A 25,574-nucleotide genomic window follows, 5' to 3' on the forward strand; every position below is an offset into this window, starting at 1 on the left:
ATTATTTATTGATAATACAATGTATTAAAAAATTACGAACACATTAAAAGGAATATAATATATTAAACTAATTTATTATAATTATTAGATTTATAATATAATTATATTTTTAAATAAATATTAATTTAATGCAATAATTTAAATTATTTTATTATTATAATTTAGATTATTATCTTATATTATTAGTTAAATTATTTAATAATTATTATAATTTAAATTATTTTATCAGTTATCATAATCATAAGTATTTTATTTCTATCAATCAAACTATTATTAATATTAATTTTATAAGTTATTTTATTTTTATTTAACAATTAAATATTTTAACTAAAAAAAAAAAAAAATCTATGTAATCATCCAGCCGGGATGCTCCCGCCAAACCCCCCAAAACCCACCCACACCCCCCTTCCCCCCAAAGCCCCCAATCATCCTGCAAACTCGCAACCCTCAAATCCCCCAAATCCCTAACCTTTCGTCATCTCCTACTACCGTCGCTTCAACGATTTCACTTCCGCCGCTTCAACGTTGCCGCTTCCGCCGCTTCAACAGTTCCTCTTCAACGTTTTCACTTTCGCCTCCACATTTACCATATTATAAGGTAAAGAATTTTATAGGGTATATCTTGATGAGATTTTGATTGTGCGTATTAACTTATATATTGTGATTGCGTGTGTGCATATGTGTGTGTGTATGTACGTCTGTGTGTGCGTGTGTGCATATGTGTGTGTTCTGATTAATGGTTGGTGTTCTGTTTTAATGGCGTGATTAATGGTTAGTCTGATTTTCTTTATGCTATGTGTGCGTATGTATGCGTATATGTGTTCTGATTAATGGTTAGTTTGATTTTCTATTTTCTGGTATTCTGTTTTTTGTTTTCTGTTGGATTGACTGTTGTTATGATTTTCTATTTTCTGGTCTGATACTTTTTCTAAAGTATCAGACTGGTCAGTTTGTGGTGTCCAAAAACTAGATTTATAGCTAATAGATGCACTGTTCATGGTGGAGTCATTGGCTGAAGAACCTGTACTATTGTTCAGTTGAGAATGTTCAAGGTGTTCTGGCATACTTTTAAATGGACTGGGCTCTATATGAGAGAACTTGAAATAAGATTTCAATATATCTTCATATTGAGAACACAAGAAAAAAAGCAGCGGAAAGTTAAAAACTGCTGTAGTTTTCTTGTAGGACATGGACTCACCCTACACCATTGTTTTACAGTTTTGGCCTTCAAGTTATGAAATTTGGAAGTCATTTCAATTGTAATTAAGATATTTGAGTAAGGAGAACTTTGTCAAAACACAACAGTGACATGGCTTTGAAAATGAAGGTGACACCAAATGAAGTCTTTATTTGTGTCCTAGTATTGATGATTGATGTTTGAGTACCGTCATTTTGCATTGTTTTTGCTGACTCAGGAGAGACTTAGGGTGGAAAAGACTGTATATTTTTGAACCCTCTGCACAAAAATTTGTGATACTGAACAGTTATGTTGTCCTTGTAAAGGAGTTCATTGATTCTCTGGTTGGTTATAGTATTTATGAAGGTAATGTTAGAATAGAATTAATGTGAAAGAAGATAATACTTCATATTGTTTGTTTAAGTTGGGAAAATGAAGGAGAATGATAGATGCCAAGGAATCCGTTTTTATTTGGTTACTAACCCAGAATTGAGTTTATAAAGTATTTTGCTTATATTGATGAGCTATAATGCAAGTTAAGTGTTAGCTTCTGAGGTGTTAATTTTGGTCTTTGCTTGTTGTGTTGGGGAAAGTTCTTGTTATATCTTGCTCATAAATTATTTTTTGTTGATGGGTAAATATGCTATATCATCTGACACAAATGTTGTTTGTAGATCAGAAGACTTATTCCTTCTCAGAAACATTCAAATGAATTTTCTCCTTAAATTTTCTGAAATGATGTATGCTCAACAGAAATTACAACAGTATTGTGTGCAACTGGAACCAATAGAGAATGCTTGTAGAAGGGGAGGAAATTAGATTTAGCATGGCAAGCCTCAAATAAATAGCACTCAGTTACACTTTCCTACCAAAAAGAAGAGACTCCAAGGCCTTTACATAATATAATACAATTAATGCTATAAATTCATACAAATAAAAGGTGAAAGACCAAGATGATGTTAGAAATAAGCCTATGTTTTCCATTGTACATCTCTGTACCAGCTTTGAAAGATATGTTATTTTAAACTTTCAAATTCCAGATGCAGTTAGTGATCAAACATTCCATAAGCCTATAAGAGAGGTTATCATGTACAGAGGTTTAAGAGAGATGGCATGCCATCGGCCATCCCCACCATGTTTGAGCAATAGATGATAGAAATCAGGTTGTGTCTTCAAATTAAGAAGGCCATGGTGGATCAACAAAATTAGAGAATCCCAAAGGCTAACAGACATGTCTATTTAATGTTAATAGACGTGTCTATTGGTTTAGTATAAATAGACTTCAAAGCAAAAGTCATGATCATTTTTTAACATGTGAAATCTCTCCTCTGTCTACTTCACTGCAACATAGACATTAGAGAAAGGATCTTGTAGAATATAAGTGTTGATTCATCTTTGTTACAACATTACACTAGTGGATTAAACAGATTCTAACACTTCTGATTATTTAATATCTAGGCATCTGCAAAGAGTGAACAGTTTCCACACTCTCCATCACCTTGTCGCAAGTAAATCATCTTATTGGCCATGGCCAGCTTTTTTTTCAGCCACCAACAAACCCTAGTTAAATGTATTAGTAGATAAGATGGAAGTGACCAACAAACCCTAGCTTCTTTTTCAGCCACCAACAAACCCTAGCTAACATTTTTGAGAGATGTTAAACTTTGTCTTTCTCTTGTCGACGAGACCTTTTACTTAAGTCTTCTCCAATCATAGTCTTTCTAGTCAACGGTCACTTCGATTGTCGTCTTTTTTATAGTTGTAGCAACCGTCTATCTGTTAGATTAGTTTGTCTTGATATTTTACTCTTGTGTTAAGGTTTTAATGATGAAAAACAACAAATAATTTCATACCTAAAGTTTAAGTATGTGTTTTTCAAAACTAAAATCAATTTCATATACTTTGTTCGAATGAATATCATTTTCAAGCCAAAATGAAAATCACATTTTCCAAATGCAAATTGTCTTCTATATCAAAAGGAGATTGGAAAAATAAAGTTTAACATCTCTAAAAAATTCTCCCTAAAGAGTTTATGAAATTGGTTTTCTGTATTGATAAAATGGAGAAAAAAATTTCAAAGGAAAATCAAGCAATTTGTCGACCACTTAAGCTATTTTGTTTCTGGTTGTCAACTGATCTTTGTTGGTTTGTTAACCGATAGAATGCTAGTCTTTTACAATTTGAAATTTTCCCTTAATCTATCGAGTGATCCAATTGGATTTGTCGATCAACAAAATGCTTATTCTTAATATTTTTGCATTTTAAGCTTCTGGCTATCAACTGAACCTCTATGACCCGTCGACTGATAGAATATTTGCACAAAAAGATGTCGATAGTTCTTTTCTAGACTGTTGATCGATTTTTGAATTTTAACTAATCTATCGACTGTTTCTTTCGCCAGAGATAGCTAACGACTAGATAGTTTTGCAACTTACTTAGGATGCTTTATCTTTCACCAATGACTATATTTTGAAAGGGCTCGTCAAATACTATAAATAGAAGATAGATGGATGGATCAACACACCCAAGTGCATCTACTACAAGCTTACAAGTGCTCCATCCTTTGAGTGTTTCATTGTTTTAGTCATTTGCTCTCAAAAGGCATTGCATTCATTATATATCATTTTGATTTCAAGCATTGCATCCATTCTTGAGAAATATTATAAGAAATAGTGTATACTCTTAGATCTTCTCTTCTTGTATCAATATTGATGTTCCTAACTTGTTTAACTAGAGAGTCTACTTATGTTTAAGTATGAGGTTTTTATTTCTTAACTTATTGCTAGAGGGCCTATTTAGAATGATAAGAGAATTATAGTGGATTGATTGAAAAATCTTTAGTGAAGAACTAAGGGAGTGGATTAGGCTTCATTTAAGCCAAACTACGATAAATTGCTTGTCTCTCTTTTGATTTTGTCTTGTTCTATTTATTGTGTTAAGTTACTCCACATCTGCATTAAAACTTCATTTCTCATCAAAATAGACTTCAAATTCAATTAATTTTTTTTAAATAACCGACCAATTCACCCCTTATTGGGTTTCGGTGCCATTTCTATATCATGTTTTCCCCAACTTATGGCTTCTTTGCCTCTTCGCCTTCCCCCACCACTGACGACGACCTCTACACATTCTACCATCGCTGATGTCTTTTTATAGTCCATTGCCCTTCGCCATAGTTGACACTTATCTTCATCTTTCGCTATAACCATCGGCCTGTACCTTTTCCTCCATCCTCTGTACTTGTCGCCAGCCACTTCCCTTGCCTTGTCACTGGCTATTTCTTATCCTGCAACACCGCTTACCCAATCTCGTTGCTAGCCACCATCTCTACCAATCCCTCACTCTTTTCGTCTTAACTCATTTTCATCTCCATTTTGTGCATCTCAATCATCACTGACCACTGAAAGAAGAAATTATGGCGGAGATAGTGGTTGACAATGAGGGTTTGCACGTGCATGAGGGATAATTTGGGCATTTTAGTGCAACACGTGTGTTGCATGCTCTTAGCTAGTGAGGTGTATAATTAACTTGAAAATGCATGATTTAGGAGTGTAATAGAAACAATAAAAAGTTTAAATGATTATACAAAAAAAATATGAAAGTATAATTAAGTGTAAAAATATGAGTTTGGTCATCATTTGATTGATTATATGGATGAGAATGAGACTTTTTAAAAATATTGGACAAATAGTTAACATATATAAAATATATAGGAGAACTGTTGAGATAAAAATGTCAAGGTAAATGTGTTAACTAACAAGGAAAGATAAGAATGTAAGAACAAGTTTTACATAAAAGTTGAAATGATGCTTACTAATGAGAGTTTATGTATACACACATAAAAAAAAAAAACAATAAGAACTCCTATTAAGATAGTATGTGCGTACTAAAAAATAATACAATAAAAATACTTATTATACTAGTGGATAAATTGGAAGAGATTTACAACAATAGTTTGATTAAAGAAAATTTGATAAAAAAAATTTAAGCATGCATAATATACGATATAATAATTTAAAAAAAATATAAGAGATAATTGAAGATATAGGATTATAAAGTTATGGCATGTGATGTGGGTTCTGCAGGGTCGGTTCAAGGGGTTCATGGACTCTAGGCAATAACTAGTTTAGGGGCCTTCTAAAAAATAATAAAAATTATTAATTTTTTAATTTTTTTTATGCAACATCCTAATTAAATTTTTTATATTCTAGTTTATAAAGTAAATTCCTTTCAATTGACAATATATCCAAGTTACTTAATTTTTCTTGTGATATAGTTGAACCTAAATAAGATTTTATTAATTTTAATTTTAAAAAACTTTTTTCTGCTGAAACTATAATAACAAGAATAGTTAATAATATTCTATAAGTTATTTATTCATTTGAAAAATAATTTATCTTTTTTTAATAAAATTTAATATTGTAAGTGGTGTTTTTATTTCTATAGTTATAATTTCTTTCAAAATTTTTAATTTTGAAAATAAATCTAAACCATCAATATCAGAGAATATATGATATTTTAGAAAATTTTCAAAATTTAAATAATTTTTGTTCAAATTATCATCATTAATCAATTTATTTTATATGTATTTTTCTTCTCTAATTTCACTCCACTATTCCAATTTAATGATTGGGAATTTCTTCCAATTATTTAGAATAGCTGGAACAATGAAATTGAAAGATAAAAATAGATCGTATTAGCCAGCAAGAGAGGTTATCTATTTTTTTCTTCTATTTAGAATAGCTGGAACAATGAAATTGAAAGATAAAAACAGATTGTATTAGCCAGCAAGAAAGGTTATCTATTTTTTTCTTCTATTTCTAATTAAGCTTCTCTCTCTCTCAAAGGGCAAACTGTAAAGTCACCTCACTAATCACCCACAACTTACAAATCACACCCAGTGCCATACCTGAGATTTTGGGGTCCTGAGTCAAAATATAAAAACTGAGCCCTCAAATCATAGTGTACATTCAAATTTTATTTTTCATAATAAAATATAAAAAAATATTTATACTATATCAGAATAAAATTAAAAATTTTATAATCGATCAATTAAAAATTATTCTCCTTGTAGTTTTGGAAGTAAAAATATTAATTAAATTTATATAACAAGTTATTCGCCAGAAATTTTCATATCTGCGTTCAACAAATTTCTTTTTGGGAGGGAGGATTGAGGAGAGATTTATATGAGGGTAAAATTATTATTTTGACAAAGGGGCAAAATAGTAATTTTATTTCAAATTTATGGGCCCTTAAATATGACAAAATTATGGGCCTGAGACAATGGGCTCTTGAAATTGGCTATAGGCCCGGGCCTGATCACACCTCATATTTATTACTTTAGGTCACTTGCAACAGGGAAGAGGCTAGCAGTTCGGCAGTTGGAGACCAAGCCTTCTAAACTAACCCATCAATTTTTTTAAAGCCATTCCTTTTGGGGGCACTAGATATAGGCGACCTTAGTGGTCTGCTATGTTGCATGGAAACATCATATAAGTGACGTTTTTCTGTTTTCGAAACGTTTTTTATTCCCGTTTCAGATCCTATTTATGCTTATTTTTTTAGAAAAATATCTGTTTTCACATTTTCGTTTTCTATCGAAAACGTTTTCCATTTCTGTTTCCGTGCAACATGTGGTCTGTGCCTTAACAGGCTTTGGGGCTCTATATGGATGGGAGTGAAGAGGTTTTTCTTACTTTTCCTCGTCATCACTAAAGGCGTTGTTATTTATAAGATTATAACGTTATGACATATGATGTGTTTTTTGTATTATTTTAATATTTTTTATTGACTTGCATGTAGTATGCCCTTTTAGGTTAAGTGCTTTGTCTTTCACTCGCTTTTCAAGATAGATTTAGTGGTTAATTATCTATTTATTTTTCTTTTACGGTATTAAATATTTTTAGGTTTGATTAATTTTTAATTTAATTTATTTTTATTTAACAAATTACTTAATTAAATTTGACATAGTTAAATCTTAATTTTTGAATGAATGAGTCACTCATACAACAAATGTATTTTAAGTATTTCCCTCGTAAAGAGATGTGCTTTTGGAAACCATTCCCACAGCATTTGGTCCATTTTTATTTATTACGATCATTTTTGTTCCTTTCCTCTAGGTCACTGTTTGGTGATATTAAGGAACGTATTACATGAACAAGTATATTTAAAGGAGATTGTACATATAATAAAAATCCATATGTAAACGTAATTGTTAGAGACGTAAAGGTTTGAAATTGTTTTTATCATAAAATTATAGGAGATTGTGCATAAGGCTCAACTCAACATCACACAAACAACGAGATTACACAAGTCAAAATAATTATACATGCATATGTGTTATTATGCATCGAAAAAACAAGTGAAATATGATTCTTCTCCACATCTAACCCCCTCGCCAAAACAGAAAGGTTCACCAATTGGGAGCAGACGTACTTTACCACAAACTCATGCATGCTTTATTCTACAAACAGTACTCCCAAACCTTTATATATATATATATATATATTTATATTAGGCATCATGTGGTCTTATCATTTAAATATATTAATTACTTGAGATGGTGAGCCTCAATCGCTTTGGCGAGGCTAATGCAGAAGTCCATGAGTGTGTTTGGATCTTCGACACCATCATTGAGCTTCTCGTATTGGAAGGTCCATGTGACGAGGTTGTCGACGCTACTTGTGTCCACGTGAACTGTGGCGGAGAAGCTCTTGTACAGCTGCATCAGATCTCCTTCAATCACCTTGTATGTCACCGACTTGTTTGCCTCGTCTACTGCCTCTATCACCTCCTTAGCAACCTTCTCTTTCCCATCTGTACTTATATATATATATATATATCACACAAATATTGATAGAATTGTATCAACACCTCAAGAAGAAATTAAAAGGGAAGATATAGAAAATTTAACGCGATTCAATTTCAATAAATTTATTTCCAAAATTTTATAATAATAATGAAAGAAATCCATTTAATAAATGAGATCGACGGTGTAGTTTTTGAACGAAGAATATATACCCTCCTACGACACTCTTTTCTTTTTCATTTTTCGGTTGGCATACGCACAAAGACCAATAAAAAAACATCTAAGAGTATGAAGCACAACGTAACATCTAATAACATGAACAAACCAATAAAAAACTACAAACTGGGTTTGGGAGATAACCTGTTTGTTTCTAAGGAGGAGTAAAATCCGAGGCGTACTGTTAAGAGGACATGCACTGAGCTATGCTCTTAGAACGCAATTTGTAGACAAAAAACCATAGATTACATAGAGGTGTTAGCACATGTACCGTGAGTATAATTCCAGAAGACGATGGAGCCAACTTTGCCCCATTCACCTTCATGTAAAGCACAGCCTTGGATGTGAGCCGGGGCCATATTGGAGATATGGTGAGGCCTATCTCGGAAGATCTCATGGAACACATCGCCGTCCGACTTGATAGCTACTTGGCGCACCATTTTGTTGGCCATGGCGGCTTCCTTTGCAGCAACCTGAAACCCTAGCTAAATGTACTGGTAGTGAAGATGGAAGTGAAGGCAAGTGTGTGAGGCAAACACTTAGGTCCTCAACGCTTTAAATAGCAAACTTTGGTGGCTTCTGCTTCACCTCTTGGGTTGCCCCCTCTTAAATGCATGAATGTACTAGTTTATTATTTTACTTAATGATCGATTAAAAATTTGTCAAGCTTGCTCAACTTAATCACGGGCAACATCTTAATTTAGTACCCATTATCTTGATCAAATTATTTTATTTTGATTATTTTTTTGACAGCTAAGTAATGAAAATATATTAAGTTTAATTATAAAAGTATAAAATTAAATCTAAATATAGTAATATATATATATATATAATTACGAAGATAATTTGCCTCCTTTAAGCCATTAATGAAAATGTGGGAACAATTTTTAGAGTTTACATATTTGAATTTACTTAATGAGATAATCACTTGTGATTTATGTTTTTATTTTACTCTTAGTGAAAATTAATTCTCTTGCATTGAGACGATTTTTCTTAGCAAACATAACTAAAAAAGGGACATGCAACATGATCCACACATATCTTAGCAAAAAAGCAAAATAAAAATGACCCACAGCTAAACATGATTGATCTATGGTCGGGTAACACAGCTGAACATTATTGTTCTATGGATCAAATACTAGTGATAATAAGGCAAAGAAAAAAAAAATGATTGTCGATGAATTGACCAATTTGTTGGAAAATGGACCCACCAAGGAGCAGCTGACCCGTTCAAATTTAATATGGGTTGCGTTGAAATGACAGTTCAATTTCGTAAGGATAATGCCCATGGGTATGGGTCGGAATGGGTATCGGGTCTGGCAATATGGATAATATATTGTTACACAGAAATAAAACATTGATGTAATTATGTAACAGGTAGATTCCTTAGTTCAAGTTTTGTTATTTAAACTCACATACACTTTCACCCATTTAACATGAAACCAATATTATATATTAAAAATGACAAGAGCATTTAGGATAAAATAATTAATTGTACTCTAACCTCTCTTTCTCTTTTCTCTTTCTCTAATCAATTTTAGTAGTATCGACCTGATTTATGATTACGGTATTATTTTATATTAATATTAATTTAAACACATGTTAAAATTATATGGACCTGAATTGGCCGCGTCGGTGGGAAGAAGTTCTCGTGGAAGCAAAGTGGGGCGCATTGGCCCAAGAAGTAATAGATTGGCAATAATGAGAGCTAAAGATTTGGTTGGGTAATTAAATACTTGAAAGGACTATTTTATGAGTCCCAAACCAGAAATTATTTTATGACTCAACATTACACATCCGGGTAGCTTTACTGTTACTTTTGCTAGTGGATAAAATACATATGTATAATAATATTCATGATTTCTCCGTCTGTCTTAAAATAAATAATATATATATGTATATATAGGTACGATAACATTAATGATTGGATGGGGGGGTTGGCTTGGCCAACTTTAAATTTTATAGAAAACAAACTTCCTTAATGATGTTTTATTTCGGTACCAATTGGTAGGTATTGATATGGTGATAAGTTTAATTATTTTTATTATTATCGAGGTACAATGATAAATTTATTTGATTGAAAATGTCGTTGTCAAATTATTTAAGTCTGCGAAAAAGAAAACAGTTAGATGGCGCCAAAAAATTCATGTGCAAACATTATGATACTTAAGTCATGGTACTGAAAATAATGAAAATCATATTGAAACCGATATTAAAGACGTACATATTTTAAAATAAGTGTTTGCTATTTATAAAGGAATGTGGAATAATCCTAATTAGCTTAGAGTTAGAATTCTCACAGATAACGTCTATCTTGACTAATCTTAGCCTTGTTAGGCCATCTCCTACGACTTCCTTATTTCCATTTGTCAAGCCAAATATAGGGAGCTATCTCCAAAATCAGACCTGTAATGCTACTTGCCAAGCCAAATCTCAATTGCTAAAAATCTAGCGAAGCTCAAAATCATCGCCATCTCTCCCCCCATAACGAGTATTAATACCAAATGAGTGACGGGCGGCAACCAGTGATGAACAGAATGAAGGTGACGTTATCTTAAGTGATTTTAGGGAATTTTTCGATGTCTTCTTTGAGCAGAACAAGGAGCAAATTGAATAGAGTTTTCTTGTGATCAAGCATAATAATATATATATATTTTTTATATACAATGTATATGACTTCTTATATATCATATAATATATATGTATAAGTTTATATATTTTCTTATAATATATATAATATATTTATAACAATAAATATATGTTTTCATAACATATATGATATATTATATTCAATATATTGTACATTATATATTACGAAAATAAGATATATAATATATATTTTATGTGACCTCATTTTGGATTATTAATACCCAATAAATATCTCTTAAGAACATAATATTTTATTTTAAGTCATAAGCATACTCTTACAATTTTTTAGCACTTCTAAAAAAAAATGTCAAAAGTACCAAACAGGATAACTACATCATAAAAAAATGATGTTTTATTTCTGAAATGAAACTAACTGATAATGTTTTTTAATTTACCGGTATTAGGATCCCCTATATTTATATTATTCAGATTATATCTAAACATGCAAGCAAATGCCTTTAATTGAAATAAATCCCACTCAATTATTATTCAAATATGTCATTAAAAAAACTTATATTGGTCACCCTTATCTTTGACAACCTTGTAGTTTTGTTGGTTAGTTTTTCCTTATCTTTGAGATCAAATGCTGGATTGTTTGATTCACTACCGAACACTAACACTAGTCTAACTAAATGTAAGTGTTAACACTAGTGTTTGATTAACTAAACACTAGAAAAAAAAAAAATGTAAGAGCCTGTTTGATTGGCCATATTTTTTATAAACAAAAAATGGGGTCATTTTCTATAGAAATTCTAGTTTTTGAGGTGTTTGATTGGCTATATTTTTTACGTAAATTAAATTCCAACTTTTGGTCACGTGATAGCCTTTTCTCACTTTTGTTGGAAAAGAAATTCTCAAGGGGGGGGAGAACAAAGTTTCTAGGCAATGCATGCAGAGTCCCGACTCCCGACCATTCCTTCATCCTTGAGGGTTTTTCTCTTCTATTTGGAGCCAGCTCTTCCCTTTATTCGTTGCCATCTCCACCGAAGATGATCTTCGATTCCAAGTTCTAGACCGTTGTTTATCTTTATCTTCATCCAAGGTAAGGTTTTTGGCCATATTATTTTTTGATTTTTAACTTTCCCAAAGATCTAGAAGTAGATCTACAACAAGAGAGGGATAGCGAGCGAGAGAGAGGCAACGATGGTGTGAGCAAGAGAGAGGGCGAGCAAGAGAGAGGCAGTGGTCAAGAGCGATGGTGAGCGACTGAGGGGTTTGAAGGGCTCTCTGTCTCCCCTGTTTTCTTTCCATCATCCCTTTCCCCCTTACATGGCTTTAGAACAACCCTAAGACCTGACCCACAAACAAGCCATCATCGGTCCTATTCTTCCACTTTTCTTTCTTTCTCATATACCAGCTCATATTATTCTTATACTTTCTTATTGGAAGGTAAGTTGACTTGCTTTTGTTTGCGGTAATCATGTGTCTTATTTGGAGCACTTGCTTATAAGATAGATAGGACCATTACTCCTTCTCTGATAGTCTTATTGCATTTGTGTCTTCTTGTTTGTGAGATGGATAAAACCATTTCTTCATAAGCATTTCACTTCATTATGGTGTTCTCTGTTTAATTAACTTGTTATTTGTCAAAAAAAAAGAAAGAAAAATATAGGATAACATATAGAGTTGTGATAGCCACGGGGAAGATGATGATAACATGTTAATATGTGCCACTTCTTTTCTTACTATATTCAACAGCCATGCCTAGTTCATTTTCTATATAGTTCCATGCATACATTTCATTCATTTGTTGGAATATAAAGATTAGGCTATTTGCAAAAGAGAGTTACAAAAAATCTACTAGAATCTATGTAATGACCCATTAATGGGTCTAGAATTTTATGAGAAATATTGTTTTATTATGTGTGATGCATTTCAAAAATGGTCCAAATTAAATGGGTCAAAAGCATTTTATGTGTTTATAAAAAGGCAAATTAATGGAAATGTTAATTCATGGAAAAATGAAATGTAAGTAGTAAATTAAAATGAAGTATAAATTGGGTTGATCATGTCAACAAATGGGTTAGGCCAATGATTGAAAGGCCTAAATGCAATGGATTGTTGGAAAATTTAAAATAAATCCATGTCTAATGGCGTCATGTGATTGGTTCGAGAAATCTATAAATAAGGACCATGAGTTGTTCTCAAATCACTCCAAGGGAGTTTGAGGATTGAGGCATTCTAAGGTGAGGAGCTTTCTCTTGAGAGAGGGGAGGAAATTATGCAAGAAGAAGGGAAGAAATAAAATGAGAAGTAGGGGAGAACAAGCCTCCTCGGAGTTTTGGATTTTCGCCAAAGTTCATCCCAAACAGTCAGAAAAATAGCTAGGTAAGTCCTTTTTTTTTTTAATAATCTTGTATAGGGAGAAGAGAGTGACCCGTAAATTCAAACAGGAGTCGAATCAGAGTTAAAATAAGGAAGATATGGCCAAAATACAAAAGTGACGCAGTGTTGTCACAGCTGCCAGTGAAGGTGCGTGGGCCACTTTCAAAGGGCGCGTGGGGACTATTTTCATCAAAAATTTTCAGTTATGACTCATATTTAATTTCCTTCAATCATATGTAAAATTTTTGGAGGTTAGGTTTACTAAAACTCGTGTTTTCTACAGAAAGCTAGGCCATGTGCTGTGAAATCGTAATTTCCAGAGATAAACCTTCAAGGTGAGTAATATTTCCTAGAAAATTTCAGAAATTCAAGAATGTTATTTTATGAATTTTTATAGTGAAATATTTGAGAAATATTTAGTTTGGATTTATTGAGGTAAAATAAGAAGAAATAGAGAGAAAAATAAAGAAAATGTAAGAAATTATGGAAAAATAGGTTTCAATACTTATTTAAATAAATATGATGATTAGGGTATTTTGAGATTTAAGTTGAAATGACTTGTTCGAATTTTGAGGTTGGCACTCAAATTGAGATGATGCATTTATTTCGAGGTAAGGCGCGAATATCGAGGTATCCCAATAAGCTTGAGAAGGTAAGTGGTTTGATTCCAAAAGCCAATTTTATATAAACGGTTTTATCATGTTGTTATGTCTTGATGTGAATATGTCATGTAGATTGCATTTACATGTATTGATAATAAAATATGCATATGTTCACGATGATATTATTGATCATGCATCGCATAAAGGTTTGGAATTATGGACTGGCATCACTGCTCTATTGATTAGTGGTTAAATTTTGTAAAAATTCTATTATAACTACACCCCTCTTTTGATCTTAAAATTGGCTTAAATTAGATATTAATATATATTTTATGGTTATATGGAAGTTTAAATTGAAAAATGAATGAAACGAAATTCTAAAGTAAAATTTAAATAATAATAATAATAATAATAATAATAATAATAATACATATATAAATATATATAATACATATACATCAATACATGCATGCATGTAATATATATATATATATAATATAATCTAATATATATATGTGCCATGTGTAATACATATATATATAATATATAATTTATTAATAACACTCAATTGCTTGCTTGAAGGTATGAAGAAGGTGGGCTTGGAGCCTCAAATTGGATTGAAGAATGAAGAATTCAAACCCAGCCCATGAAGAATTAAAACCCAGCACATGCCCATTAAATTGAAGGTCCAAGCCCCAATACATGTCTAAGACCCAACTTAAGCAACCCATGAAAGACATCATTTGGAGAAGACCCAAGCATTTTTAATCCTAATGAAGATCAAAAACCCAATTGTAAAAATTTATTTTTTTTATTTTTAAATATTTGTTTTATGAGTGCTTTATTAGGTGTATTTTTTTAGCTAAAATCCATTTAACTTTAAGTGTGTATTATAGCTAAAATCTATTTAACTTTAAGTGTGTGAGTGCCCATTAGATATAATTATGTATAGTTGAATAATTGAAATTGTGTGGTTTGTATTGCATCTTGTGGGTTATAAATAGTTCACTTGATTGCATTTGTAAGGGGAATTATTATTCTTGAATCAAAACTTAGTTGTTTTCTTAGAATTCTCTCTTTGAGAATTGTTTTTGTTCTCTCTTATTTTCTCTTGTGATCTTACTTTCTTTCTTTATTCTCTTGAATTCTTATGTCATTTATTATTACTTTATTATCTACTGCCTAAATGGCCGGTTAATTTATGTCTTTAAATTTATGCAATTTTTTAATTTCTGTCATTTTATTATCCACCGCCTAAATGGGTAGTTAATTTCTGTTATTTTAATTCTTGTCATTTAAATTACGTCATTTAAATTGTTGTCAATTAACTCACTACAAAAAATTGAGGGATTTACCCACACACGTAAATGTGGGTAAAAATCACCTTATGTGTCAATTATAATTTTTCTTCACACATAATGCAAATGTCAAGATGTGTGGGTAAAGGGGGGTTAGAAAATAACTTTTACCCACACATATATTCATGTGTGGGTAAATCTTAATATATTACCCACACATATATGTGTAGGTAAATATTTTTGTATGTGTAGGTATTTTTATATCCGGAAGTTATAATTGTGACGTGGCTGATGACGTGGCTGCTGATGTGGCTGATGATGTGGCTAATGATGTGGCTGATGACGTGGCTAATGATGTGGCTTTAATTGGATGATGATGTGGCGTGACATGTGTATTTGTTTATGTGTAAGTAAAGTTAAGATTATGTGTGGGTAATAATATTAAAAATAATTTTTTTATGTGTGGGTAAAAACTTTATGTGTAGGTAAAAAAAATATTATGTGCGGGTAATAATTTAAAAAAAAATTAAATGTGTGGCTAAAAAAAATATAATGTGGGTAACAAACATATTATGTGTGGCCAATAATATAAAAAATAATTTCTGTATGAATAACTAAATCTAATCTTGGGTTAAGGCAAGGATAGTGTCCAACGCCAGTGATTCCCAAAGAAAGCTGCGATTTAAATGAGTAACATTAATTTAAATTTCAGTATGAGTATGTATTAATTATTGAGAAATCACTAAGTTTAGATTGGAGCGTAAGTCTAACTTAGAGCTTTCATGCCACGCACGAGAGTTATTAGAATTGGAAACGCTATCATACCTAAACCCGGATGATTAATTTAATTATTTTGTGTATTAATTGTAATTAGATTTATAGTAATTGCTTAAATTAGAATCCCGCATATCATGTATGAGGATTGCTTAAACTAGAACAATCATCATCTCTAATTAGATTTAATAACAAACCCTTATATCTGAAATTAAATTAATGTTGCTAATCTTGTCTGCTAAAAATTGGGAATCAACAGGTTAGTGCTGAAATTGTCTTAACTCAAGTGCTATTCAATTTCATATCTTCATATTTAGCGTTTATTTCAATTTTTGCCTTACTTTATTTCCTAGTATCTGTTATCTAAAAATCTATAAAAAAATCTTGTGGCCAATTCATCTAAATGTGTGTGCGTGTGTGTGACATTCTTTTTTCTTTTGCTAAAAATTAATCTTTCAGTGGACGACCTGGACTCATCCAGAAAATATAAATTTAAATTTGGACTACAACTGCACTCGTACACTGATGAATATAAACCTCTCACCAAAATAAAAAATATATATATATAAAATTTTTACTGTGTTTTTTTATTGTATTTTAATTGCAGGGTGAGAGTGCAACCATCTACCAAGGGTTCACCCATACACCTTGGTCTGGCAAAGAGGCTGTAAAAATGGAGAGCAGCAATTGGGTGCGGTCGACTCAAACCGAAATGATATGAAAAATGACATTTTGCATTTTGCATACATGCACGAAATATGTTTTGTACCCTTACTTAGATGATTTATCATCTAACTTGAACTTTTTTCTTGTAATATTCAAACGTTACAGATAGAGATTATAGTAGAAATGAAGATGAATGAGGCATGAAATGACACTTAACAAAGTGCATGATGAATTGAATATATGTTATGTAGCCTATGTATTTAAGTTCTACTACTTCGAATTCTGAACGTTTTGAGGTATGACGATGTATAACCTTATTTATGGTTAATGAGGATATAAGAATTGATTTATGATTAATGTTAAGATGTTAGGTTCGATTCTAGTTTCCACATTTGATGTTTATGATGATTCCCCTTCGATATAGATGTATGGAAATTTTGGAATGAATATGAGAAATGATATGGTTTAGCAATAGTTTTTAAGAAAAAAAAATTATTATCCCAGAATTGTCCTAAGTTATAACACCCTCGAGAAAGCGGGGTATTACATAATGCTTTGTATGTGTTGGGAGCATCAGCATTGGCATGACACGATTAGCCTGTGAGTGCTGACTTCTGAATGTTATGCGAGCATATTCATTTAGGAATTCATGTGTGAATTCCTACTTAGACATAGCATGGCCTGATGCTTGGTTGAAGAGGACCATGTCATCACGTTAATGCTGCAAGAGCCATTGCATTCCTTATGTGCTACATTACATAGTGGTAATGGTGGTGGAAGTTGGCTTGTGATTGTGATGCGTAAGACTGGAAGGGTTTGAGTCCCCCAGCAGCTACATCTTGTGATACGTAAGATTGGGGGAGTTTGAGTCCCCCAGAAGCTACATCTTTTTATGCGTAAGATTGGAGGGGTTTGAGTCCCTTACCAGCTACATCTTGTGATGCGTAAGACTAGAGGGGTTTGAGTCCCCCAACAGCTACATCTTGTGATGTACAAGACTGGAGGGTTTGAGTCCCATAGCAGCTTATGATCGGGATACGATTGTGAGTGTTTTGGCACGTGATGATGACAGTGATGGAGATGATATTATGGATGTAGTATGAGAGCCTTGGGCTCAAGTTGTTGATTTGGTAGCTTGTCCTTAGCTGCGGGCAGATTTGTAAATCGGTTCTTGGGCGCTAGTGTATGCATTTTATGTGGGCCCAAGGACCATATGTGTGCATCTATGCATTTATGTTATGGCTAGGTAACATGTTTATAACCGCACGACATAGATTATATTTCATTTATGTATATATGAAATACATAAAATGTGGCATGATGCATAAAATGTTCCAATGTTTAGATTCGCATATGCCACATTGGCTAGAGCATCACCTACAGGATTTATAGTCACCTCACCCGCATCAAGCGCTCTTTAGGATATTTTTTTCTCACCCCGCGGTACATAATCGCCGTGCAAAATAATAGGTGGGCAAAATAATAGGTGGATTTTTAAAATTGTTAAATTAACTTCTAGTATTCGTTTTCTCATGAATCCTTTAATCATGATCATGGTGCATCTTTATTGTGAATTTTTCTCCATTTGCTACTTTCATGTTAATGACATTTCAATTACTATAGTACGTATTTTTGAAAAAAAACCATATGAACGATAGATAGTTAAAAAACATCTCATACATGCAGGGCTTTTTTTCCATTTATTGGTCAACTTTACAAAGATAACTGTTCTTTGGCTAAACAAATTTTAGGAACAAAATCTGTTTTTATCTTTTCTAGTAACTTATGAATGATTGGGTTGTTAATGATTGCTCATACAAGTTTTGCACCATATTTTCTAATTCCTAGGATAGTGCGTTGATTGTGTTGAATAGCTCTTTATTGAAATCATTTTGAATCAAACATGTGATCTGAATTTTTGGGAAAACATTTTGTATGTGTCTTATTTAATTATATTATATAATCTATTTGAATATGTTTTATTGAATTTTCATTTTATACATGATAGTAAGTAACATGGCTACAACAAGGAATCAACGTCAACGATAATGACAATGTTTGGGTTATTTTGGACGATGGTCATACAAATGATTATGATATATAATGAAATTAGGCGTTGCAACCGGCACATCTCCCAAGGCCTCATAGAAATTGGGATTCTAAAAGACAAATGACTATTATATGAATGTTTGGAATGAGTGATAGAATTTTTCATGAGCTACTTAGGATGAAAATAGGTTCGTTTCATAGATTATCTGCTTAGTTACGAACATATGGATTGGTTGATAATAGATCTATCCTAATTGAGGAACATGTGGCTATTTTTCTTAACACGATCGAGCATGGCCAATGTAATCGAGTTGGAAGTTTTACTTTCTTTAGATCTGGTCAAACAACAAGTTATTACTTCCATAAGGTGTTACACGCTTGTCTTGGGCTATATAGAGATGTAGTTAGTAATGCTACTATTCACAACTCACCATACGAGAAGGAAAATGTCATGCTTTGGTTCACATATTTAAGGTTAAGGGTCAATGTCTTATCATTATATTTTATAAAGGTTCAATATTATTATTTTCTTATTAAAATTAAAAAAAATTATAAAGGATGCAGTTAGGGCAAAAGATGATACACATATTGCTGTGAATGTCCCCTTAGAGGAACAAGCTAGGTTTCACAATAGAAAGCAAGTGATTTCTCAAAATGTTTTAGTAGCTTGCACATTTGATATGAAATTTATATATGTGCTTACCGATTGGGAGGGATTGACACATGACAGTCGATTGTTAAGGAATGCAATATTATGGCAAGGACATAAGCTGACAATTCCTTTGGGTAAGTTGTATCACTAGTTTGATAACATTTTTTTCACAAGATTACCAATTATTTAATAATGAATATGTAACAAACAATTCTTTAATAGATAAATATTATCTCTGTGATGCTAGCTTCCCATTGGTTTCGGGATTTCTTGCACCATATCGTAAGACTTGCTATCATCGTAGAGACTTGAGGGTTAACATCCTGAAAGTAGTAAGGAGTTGTTCAATTTTTGGCATTCATCTCTACGTAATGTTATTGAGAGGACAATTGGTTTTCTTAAGAGAAGATTTGCATATTTGAGGCATCAACTCTACCATGACGTTGAAACACAAGCAAAGATAATCCTTGCTTGTTGTGTCGTCCATAACTTCTTAAGGATTGATGATATAGAAGATGTTTGTGGTGAGAACGTTAACCTTACAATGATGAAGTTAACCTTACACACGTCGATGTACTTGAAGACGAGACTCTAAATGCTCACATATCTTTCACAACTGAAGCAGCATGGTTTAATAATAGGAATACAATTGTTGATTTATTATGGGCTGATTAATCATCCCAACGATGATGCAGGAGTTCATTTCGATTAAATTTGATTTTTTTTTTTGTTATTGTTATTTATGTCCTTATGTAATGGTTGACATAAACTTACTTGTATTTCATATGTTATAATTGGCATTGTTGAAATTGAACACATGACTTGTTGAATTTTTATTTTTTTAACATATTATTATGTTATGGTTGACATAAACTTCCTAGTGTTTCACATGTTGTAATTGACATTGTTGAAATTGAAGAAAGATTATTAGTCAGTTATTATTTTTTTAATATGGTATTATGTAATGGTTGACCATAAGTTTTTAATTTTGAAAGATAAATTTCATGGAACATAATCGACAAAACCCTATGGGAGAGGAAATGAGCTCAAGCCAAATAGATCCTACATCTAAAAATCCCCACATACGTGGGAATGATGCAATGGATACTTGTATGATTAGCTCATTATATCATCAAGTGTTGACCAATCACAAAAGATGTGACAATGGTGTTACCACATCTCAAGTGTCCAAGATAATTGAGAGCGTATATAATGAGTGTGGAGTTGTGGTGTCGGAAAAAAATGTAAGGGCACGTTTGAAGACTATTAAGAAAGAATATGTTGAACTTTATCAATTATTAAGTATGAGTGGTTTTAGGTTAGATCTTAATACTGGATGTGTCACAGCCAATGCATTGGCTTGGGAAAAGTTCCTTAAGGTATAATACTTTATCGACCAATAAACTTTTTTGTCATTACACATCAGTAGTATAGTTTCTTTTGGCATTTACAAGTCATGAAAGCATTTTCCTTTGTTTCTAATTTTTTTTTTAAGGAAAACCAGAATTTGGAAAATAGAGGAACAAACTTTGTCCTCAATATGATGAGTTGGAGGCTATCCTCAGAAATGATGCTACTACAAGAGATCGCTCAATAACTGACAATGACAATTTCTCTCCCATTCATGGTATTTAAAAGTAAATAATAAATATATATTATTTATAATATTCCTTGTATAAAAGATTCTAGCAAGTTTTTTTTTTTTATTAGTAATGGATGAAAGTGTGAATAAGGTTGACAGTCAAAGTGAAGATACGAATCCAAACAAAAGTCATACTCCTAAGCGTAAAGCCAAATGAAGAACTAACAAAAGCTGACATAGACGTACCCAACCCATGGATGAGAGTATCATTACCCTATCGAGCATTATCAAATCATCGAAAAGAATTGCTAATGCTATGGGGATTCAAGCAACATGCATACACAAAATCACACAATTGGCAATTGGTTCTAGAAAAACTACAAGGCATAAAGATAGACAGGCGTAATATCATGCAAGTCAGGAAGGTATCTCAAGCGAATGAAACTTTTGCTAGAATCTTTATGAGCTTGACTAATGAAGCATTCATGCAGGATTTGGTTTTTGAGAAGCTTGGTTGTGATCCACCTTTGCTTAATTAGTGGATGGTGTTTAGTATGTTTGTTGAAAACATTGTTTAACTTGTAAAGCAAAACATAATTGCGTATTTTTATATATTTTGTAACATGTATGTTATCTGTATGACTTGTTTAGATGGTGACAACCTCAACACGAGGAGTTAAGAGTATGCATTGTTAAATAATAGATAATGATTGCTTTAGATGATATTTGTTTCCATTCTTCTTAAATTTACAAACATCATTCTAAAATTTTGATAAATAATTATGTATAATTTATCAATATCTAATGATAAAATTTTATCAGTTAGACATCAATATATATATATTTTATTAATATAAAATATTGATAAATAATTATGTATAATTTATTAACATCAATGATAAAATTTTATCAGTTGGACATCAATATATATATTGTATTAATATAAAAATTTGGTAAATAATTGTGTATAATTTATTAAGACATAATGATAAAATAATTGTGTATAATTTTTTAATATATATTATATTGATATAAAATTTAATACTAAAAATGGACAAATTTTAAAGTAAAAAAGGTACACTTATTTTTAAAAAAGGTACACTTCTAAAAATGTCTATTTTTCAAGAAAAATAATGATAATCAAACACCAAAAGTTAGAAAAAAATCATTATTTCTATGAAAAATAATAGCAATCAAATACTAAAATGTTGAAAAATATAACAATTTTTAGGTAAAAAATTAAGTTAATCAAACACCTTCAATTGACATTTTTCCTGAAATTTAATTATAGTCAATTTAATTGTCTAAAAAATATTTTTTTTCCATGCAAATTCCATACTTGCAATTAAACGCACTCTAGTTGATTGCAATTATTTTTCATGGAAAATGTCACATCAATAGAAAATTTTTCATACTTGCATGTTTGATTACTTAACATTTTTCATGAAAAATTTTCATGGAACAACTCATTGAAGTATGTTTTGACCCATTTTCCATAGAAAATTGCAACTAGGGGAGAGGTGAGAATTGTTTTCCATGTAATTAAAAAATATTTTCCTTTTCTATCTTTTTCCAATCAAACATGTTGGATTGGAAGGTGCTATGGCACACACCAAGAGGGGGGTGAATTGGTTATTTTAAAAACTTGATAGAACTTTGAAATCCTTTTGATTGAAAATAAAAATTTAATGCAAGTGAGGATAATGAAATAGTAGTAATGATAAACAAATCAAATAACATAAGCAAGAGAGAATATAAAGATTTATAGTGGTTCGATTTAACCCAACCCTAATCCACTACCTTAACTGTTTACTAAGGATTTTCCAAACAATCCACTAAACCCCCTACTTAAACCAAATAGGTCCTCTAGTCCGTGACTAGGAAAATTACAAAACCTTCCACTTAAATGAGCCATCTAATTACACAAGTTAGGAAATACAAGAAATGTAATAAAGAAATGATCTAAGAGATAAATCTCTTAGTTACAAGATCTCTCAAAATAGGAAACAATGCTTGAATGAATTAATACAAATAAAGATTAAAGTCTTGAAGAGAGAAAAATGAAGCACAATCGATGTAAAGTCAAATGAGAATAATAGTAAGCTCAAATTATTTCATTCTCGTCCATTAGCCTCTTCTTGATCTCCTTGATTTATATTTATAAGCATCCCAAGAGTCTTGCCCAAAACTAGCCATTTTGTGACCGTTGGAGTTGAAAAAACTAGCCGTTATGGCTTTTTACGAAAAAAGTTAGCCAACAGAAAATAATAGATAGTCAACAGATTCATAAACAAAACAATGCATAGTCAAAGGAAGAGATGGGATAGTCGACAGAGTAAAACTATGAAGAAAATTTATAACATCATACACACACATAGTCGACGGAATAATTTTCATAGTCGACAGAACCATGAGGATAATCGACAGATGCAAGCCACATAGTCGACTATACTCTTAGAAAAACTTAACACTTAGCATCTCCCAGTTTTGTTTCTTTTGAAAGCAAGTTGAGATTATCAAAAATATATTTTGAATTTTAAACACTCAATCTCACTCCTATAGAGTTCAAGATTGATTTTCATAACTTTGCTTCAAATTCATTCATATAGATTTAAAGATTGATTTTTATAACATTTAGTCATTATCAAAACTGTTTTAATTTACAAGAATAAAATATCAATCTCTCCATTTTTAATGATGACAAAACAAATATGAAAATCAATTCATTCATTTTATCTCCCACTTTTTGTCATAAATCAAAAAGATTTGTTTTCAAAAATGAAAACTTAATACTCTCTCGTAAATAGAATGAGTTTTTAAAAATGATTTTGAGATAAAAAATAATATGAGCTTCAAAAACTTCTTCTTAAGCTAATATGACTAGAAGTAAGTTATTGACGATATGAACATAATGTGCATTACTCCAAAGAATTAATGGAAGAGAAACACTCGAAATCAACATTGATAAGTTATGTGATAAGTGTGCAATCTATATATGAGTCATTCATAAGGCATTCACATAAGAGGGTATAATAATCTCCAAATAGTTCAAAACTTTTGATGCCATATCTCGTACTCATGATCTTATAAGACTAAAAGATATCATTCCAAATAATTTGCTCATATTTTGATTATTTGAAAATGTCAAAACATCATATCAAGTTCATATCCATTTATCATATAAGAAACAAAGCAACTAAACCACAACAGGAAAATATTCCTTTTCTTTAGATGAAAACTCCCCCTTAATATGACATGAATGAGTCATGTTATTTAAGATGTAAATATCATCATTAGAAAGTCACAACATGTACTCATTTTCCTTGAATTTGAAGGATAAGTATTCATTCATCATACAAAACCAAACAATGTACCAATTGATACTAATTGATAGACTTGGATAGCAAAGGCAAGTTTCATACATGAAAATAGTATTGTAAGTGATTTAAGGCATAATCGTTAAAGAACCCAAAAACATGACATCCAATCATATATTTAATGCATTTATAAGAGATCAAGCCATAGGTACCATAGCATACATGACATCCAATCATATACCAATTAGCTCAATAAGCATACATGCATGTCTATTATAGCCAAAATGCAAAAACAAGCTTGGCTTGACAATTTAGATCATAAATCGCAAAATTTTTGTGTATATGAATATTCAAAGGATAAAAGATTTTGTATATAATACACAATTACTAAGCATATTCAATCAATCATGCATTTTTCACAAATGTCAAGATACAACTCTTTCTAGTTCACTTATCTTAGGATTGGATTGAAGTTTAGCACCTAGGTAAACACTAAACATAATTTTCAACCTATTAGCTATCAAATATATCAATGATCCAATCATACTTCCATATAATTTTTTATTCATTATAACTTGACTTATCTCATCTTTGTCTAGGTATGATGCACTACTCATAGGAGTGGCTAATGATTTGCTTTCAAGAATATTGAGTTCCTTAAGAAGACATTTATTTGTTAGATTTGAAATGCTAAGTCTCTCATACATACCCTATGGACTTGTTTTAAACCATATAGTGCCTTGGTGAGTTTGAACATATGATCCTCATATTAAGGATTCTCAAAACCAAGAGGTTGTTCCACATATACTTTCTCATTTATATTTTTCAAAAGACATTTTTAACATTCATTTGAGATAGCTTAAATTTCTGGTGACATATAAATGCCAATAATATTCTCAATGCTTCTAAGCTAGCCATGAGGGTTATTCATTTCCTTGATTATACCATTGAGCTACTAATCTAACTTTAATTCTAACTTTGTTTAGCTCACCCATTTGGTTACTATGGTTGGGTGATTCTTAGGTCTTGAAATCAATTGTCACAATTCATTTCTTTCAAATTGATTTAGATATTCTTACATGGCAATTAATGATCCAATTTTCATCATTCAAGGCTTTCTTAATGTTTTTTGGCTCTTCTTGATATATAAAGGCATCATATTGACACTTATTTCTAATGAGAAGATCTTGTCCTAATTTCTTCTAGAGAGCTTTTCTATGATCTCATTATCTTACACATATTTCCTTTTTCTCAAAAATGATGGTTCTCTCTTCATAAGCTACATTTTCTTCATTAAGCATTTAAGCGTATTATCATTTTAATGATGGATTGATTTCCTTGAGATCTAATCTATTATCACAATCTTTCCTAGGTTTAAGAATTTCTGTTGTTGCACCTTTTTGTATATTAGTTTTAATGATGAAAAACATATATTGACTTAATCCTTAAGTCATGAGTC

The 25,574-nt window shown here is 31.3% G+C and overlaps 1 protein-coding gene across 1 annotated transcript; it reads right to left on the minus strand.

Moving 5' to 3' along the window:
• Positions 1-7,483: 7,483 nt before the first annotated feature.
• Positions 7,484-8,759, minus strand: LOC127809524 (kirola-like). The gene is made up of 2 exons (XM_052348374.1): positions 8,473-8,759; positions 7,484-7,993 (listed from the first exon to the last, which is right to left on the minus strand). Exons 1-2 carry the CDS (start codon positions 8,651-8,653, stop codon positions 7,728-7,730), a joined length of 447 nt encoding a protein of 148 aa, XP_052204334.1. The 5' UTR covers positions 8,654-8,759; the 3' UTR covers positions 7,484-7,727.
• Positions 8,760-25,574: the final 16,815 nt, after the last annotated feature.

Source organism: Diospyros lotus, chromosome 9 (genome assembly GCF_014633365.1).
Source record: "Diospyros lotus cultivar Yz01 chromosome 9, ASM1463336v1, whole genome shotgun sequence".
Lineage (NCBI taxonomy): Eukaryota > Viridiplantae > Streptophyta > Magnoliopsida > Ericales > Ebenaceae > Diospyros > Diospyros lotus.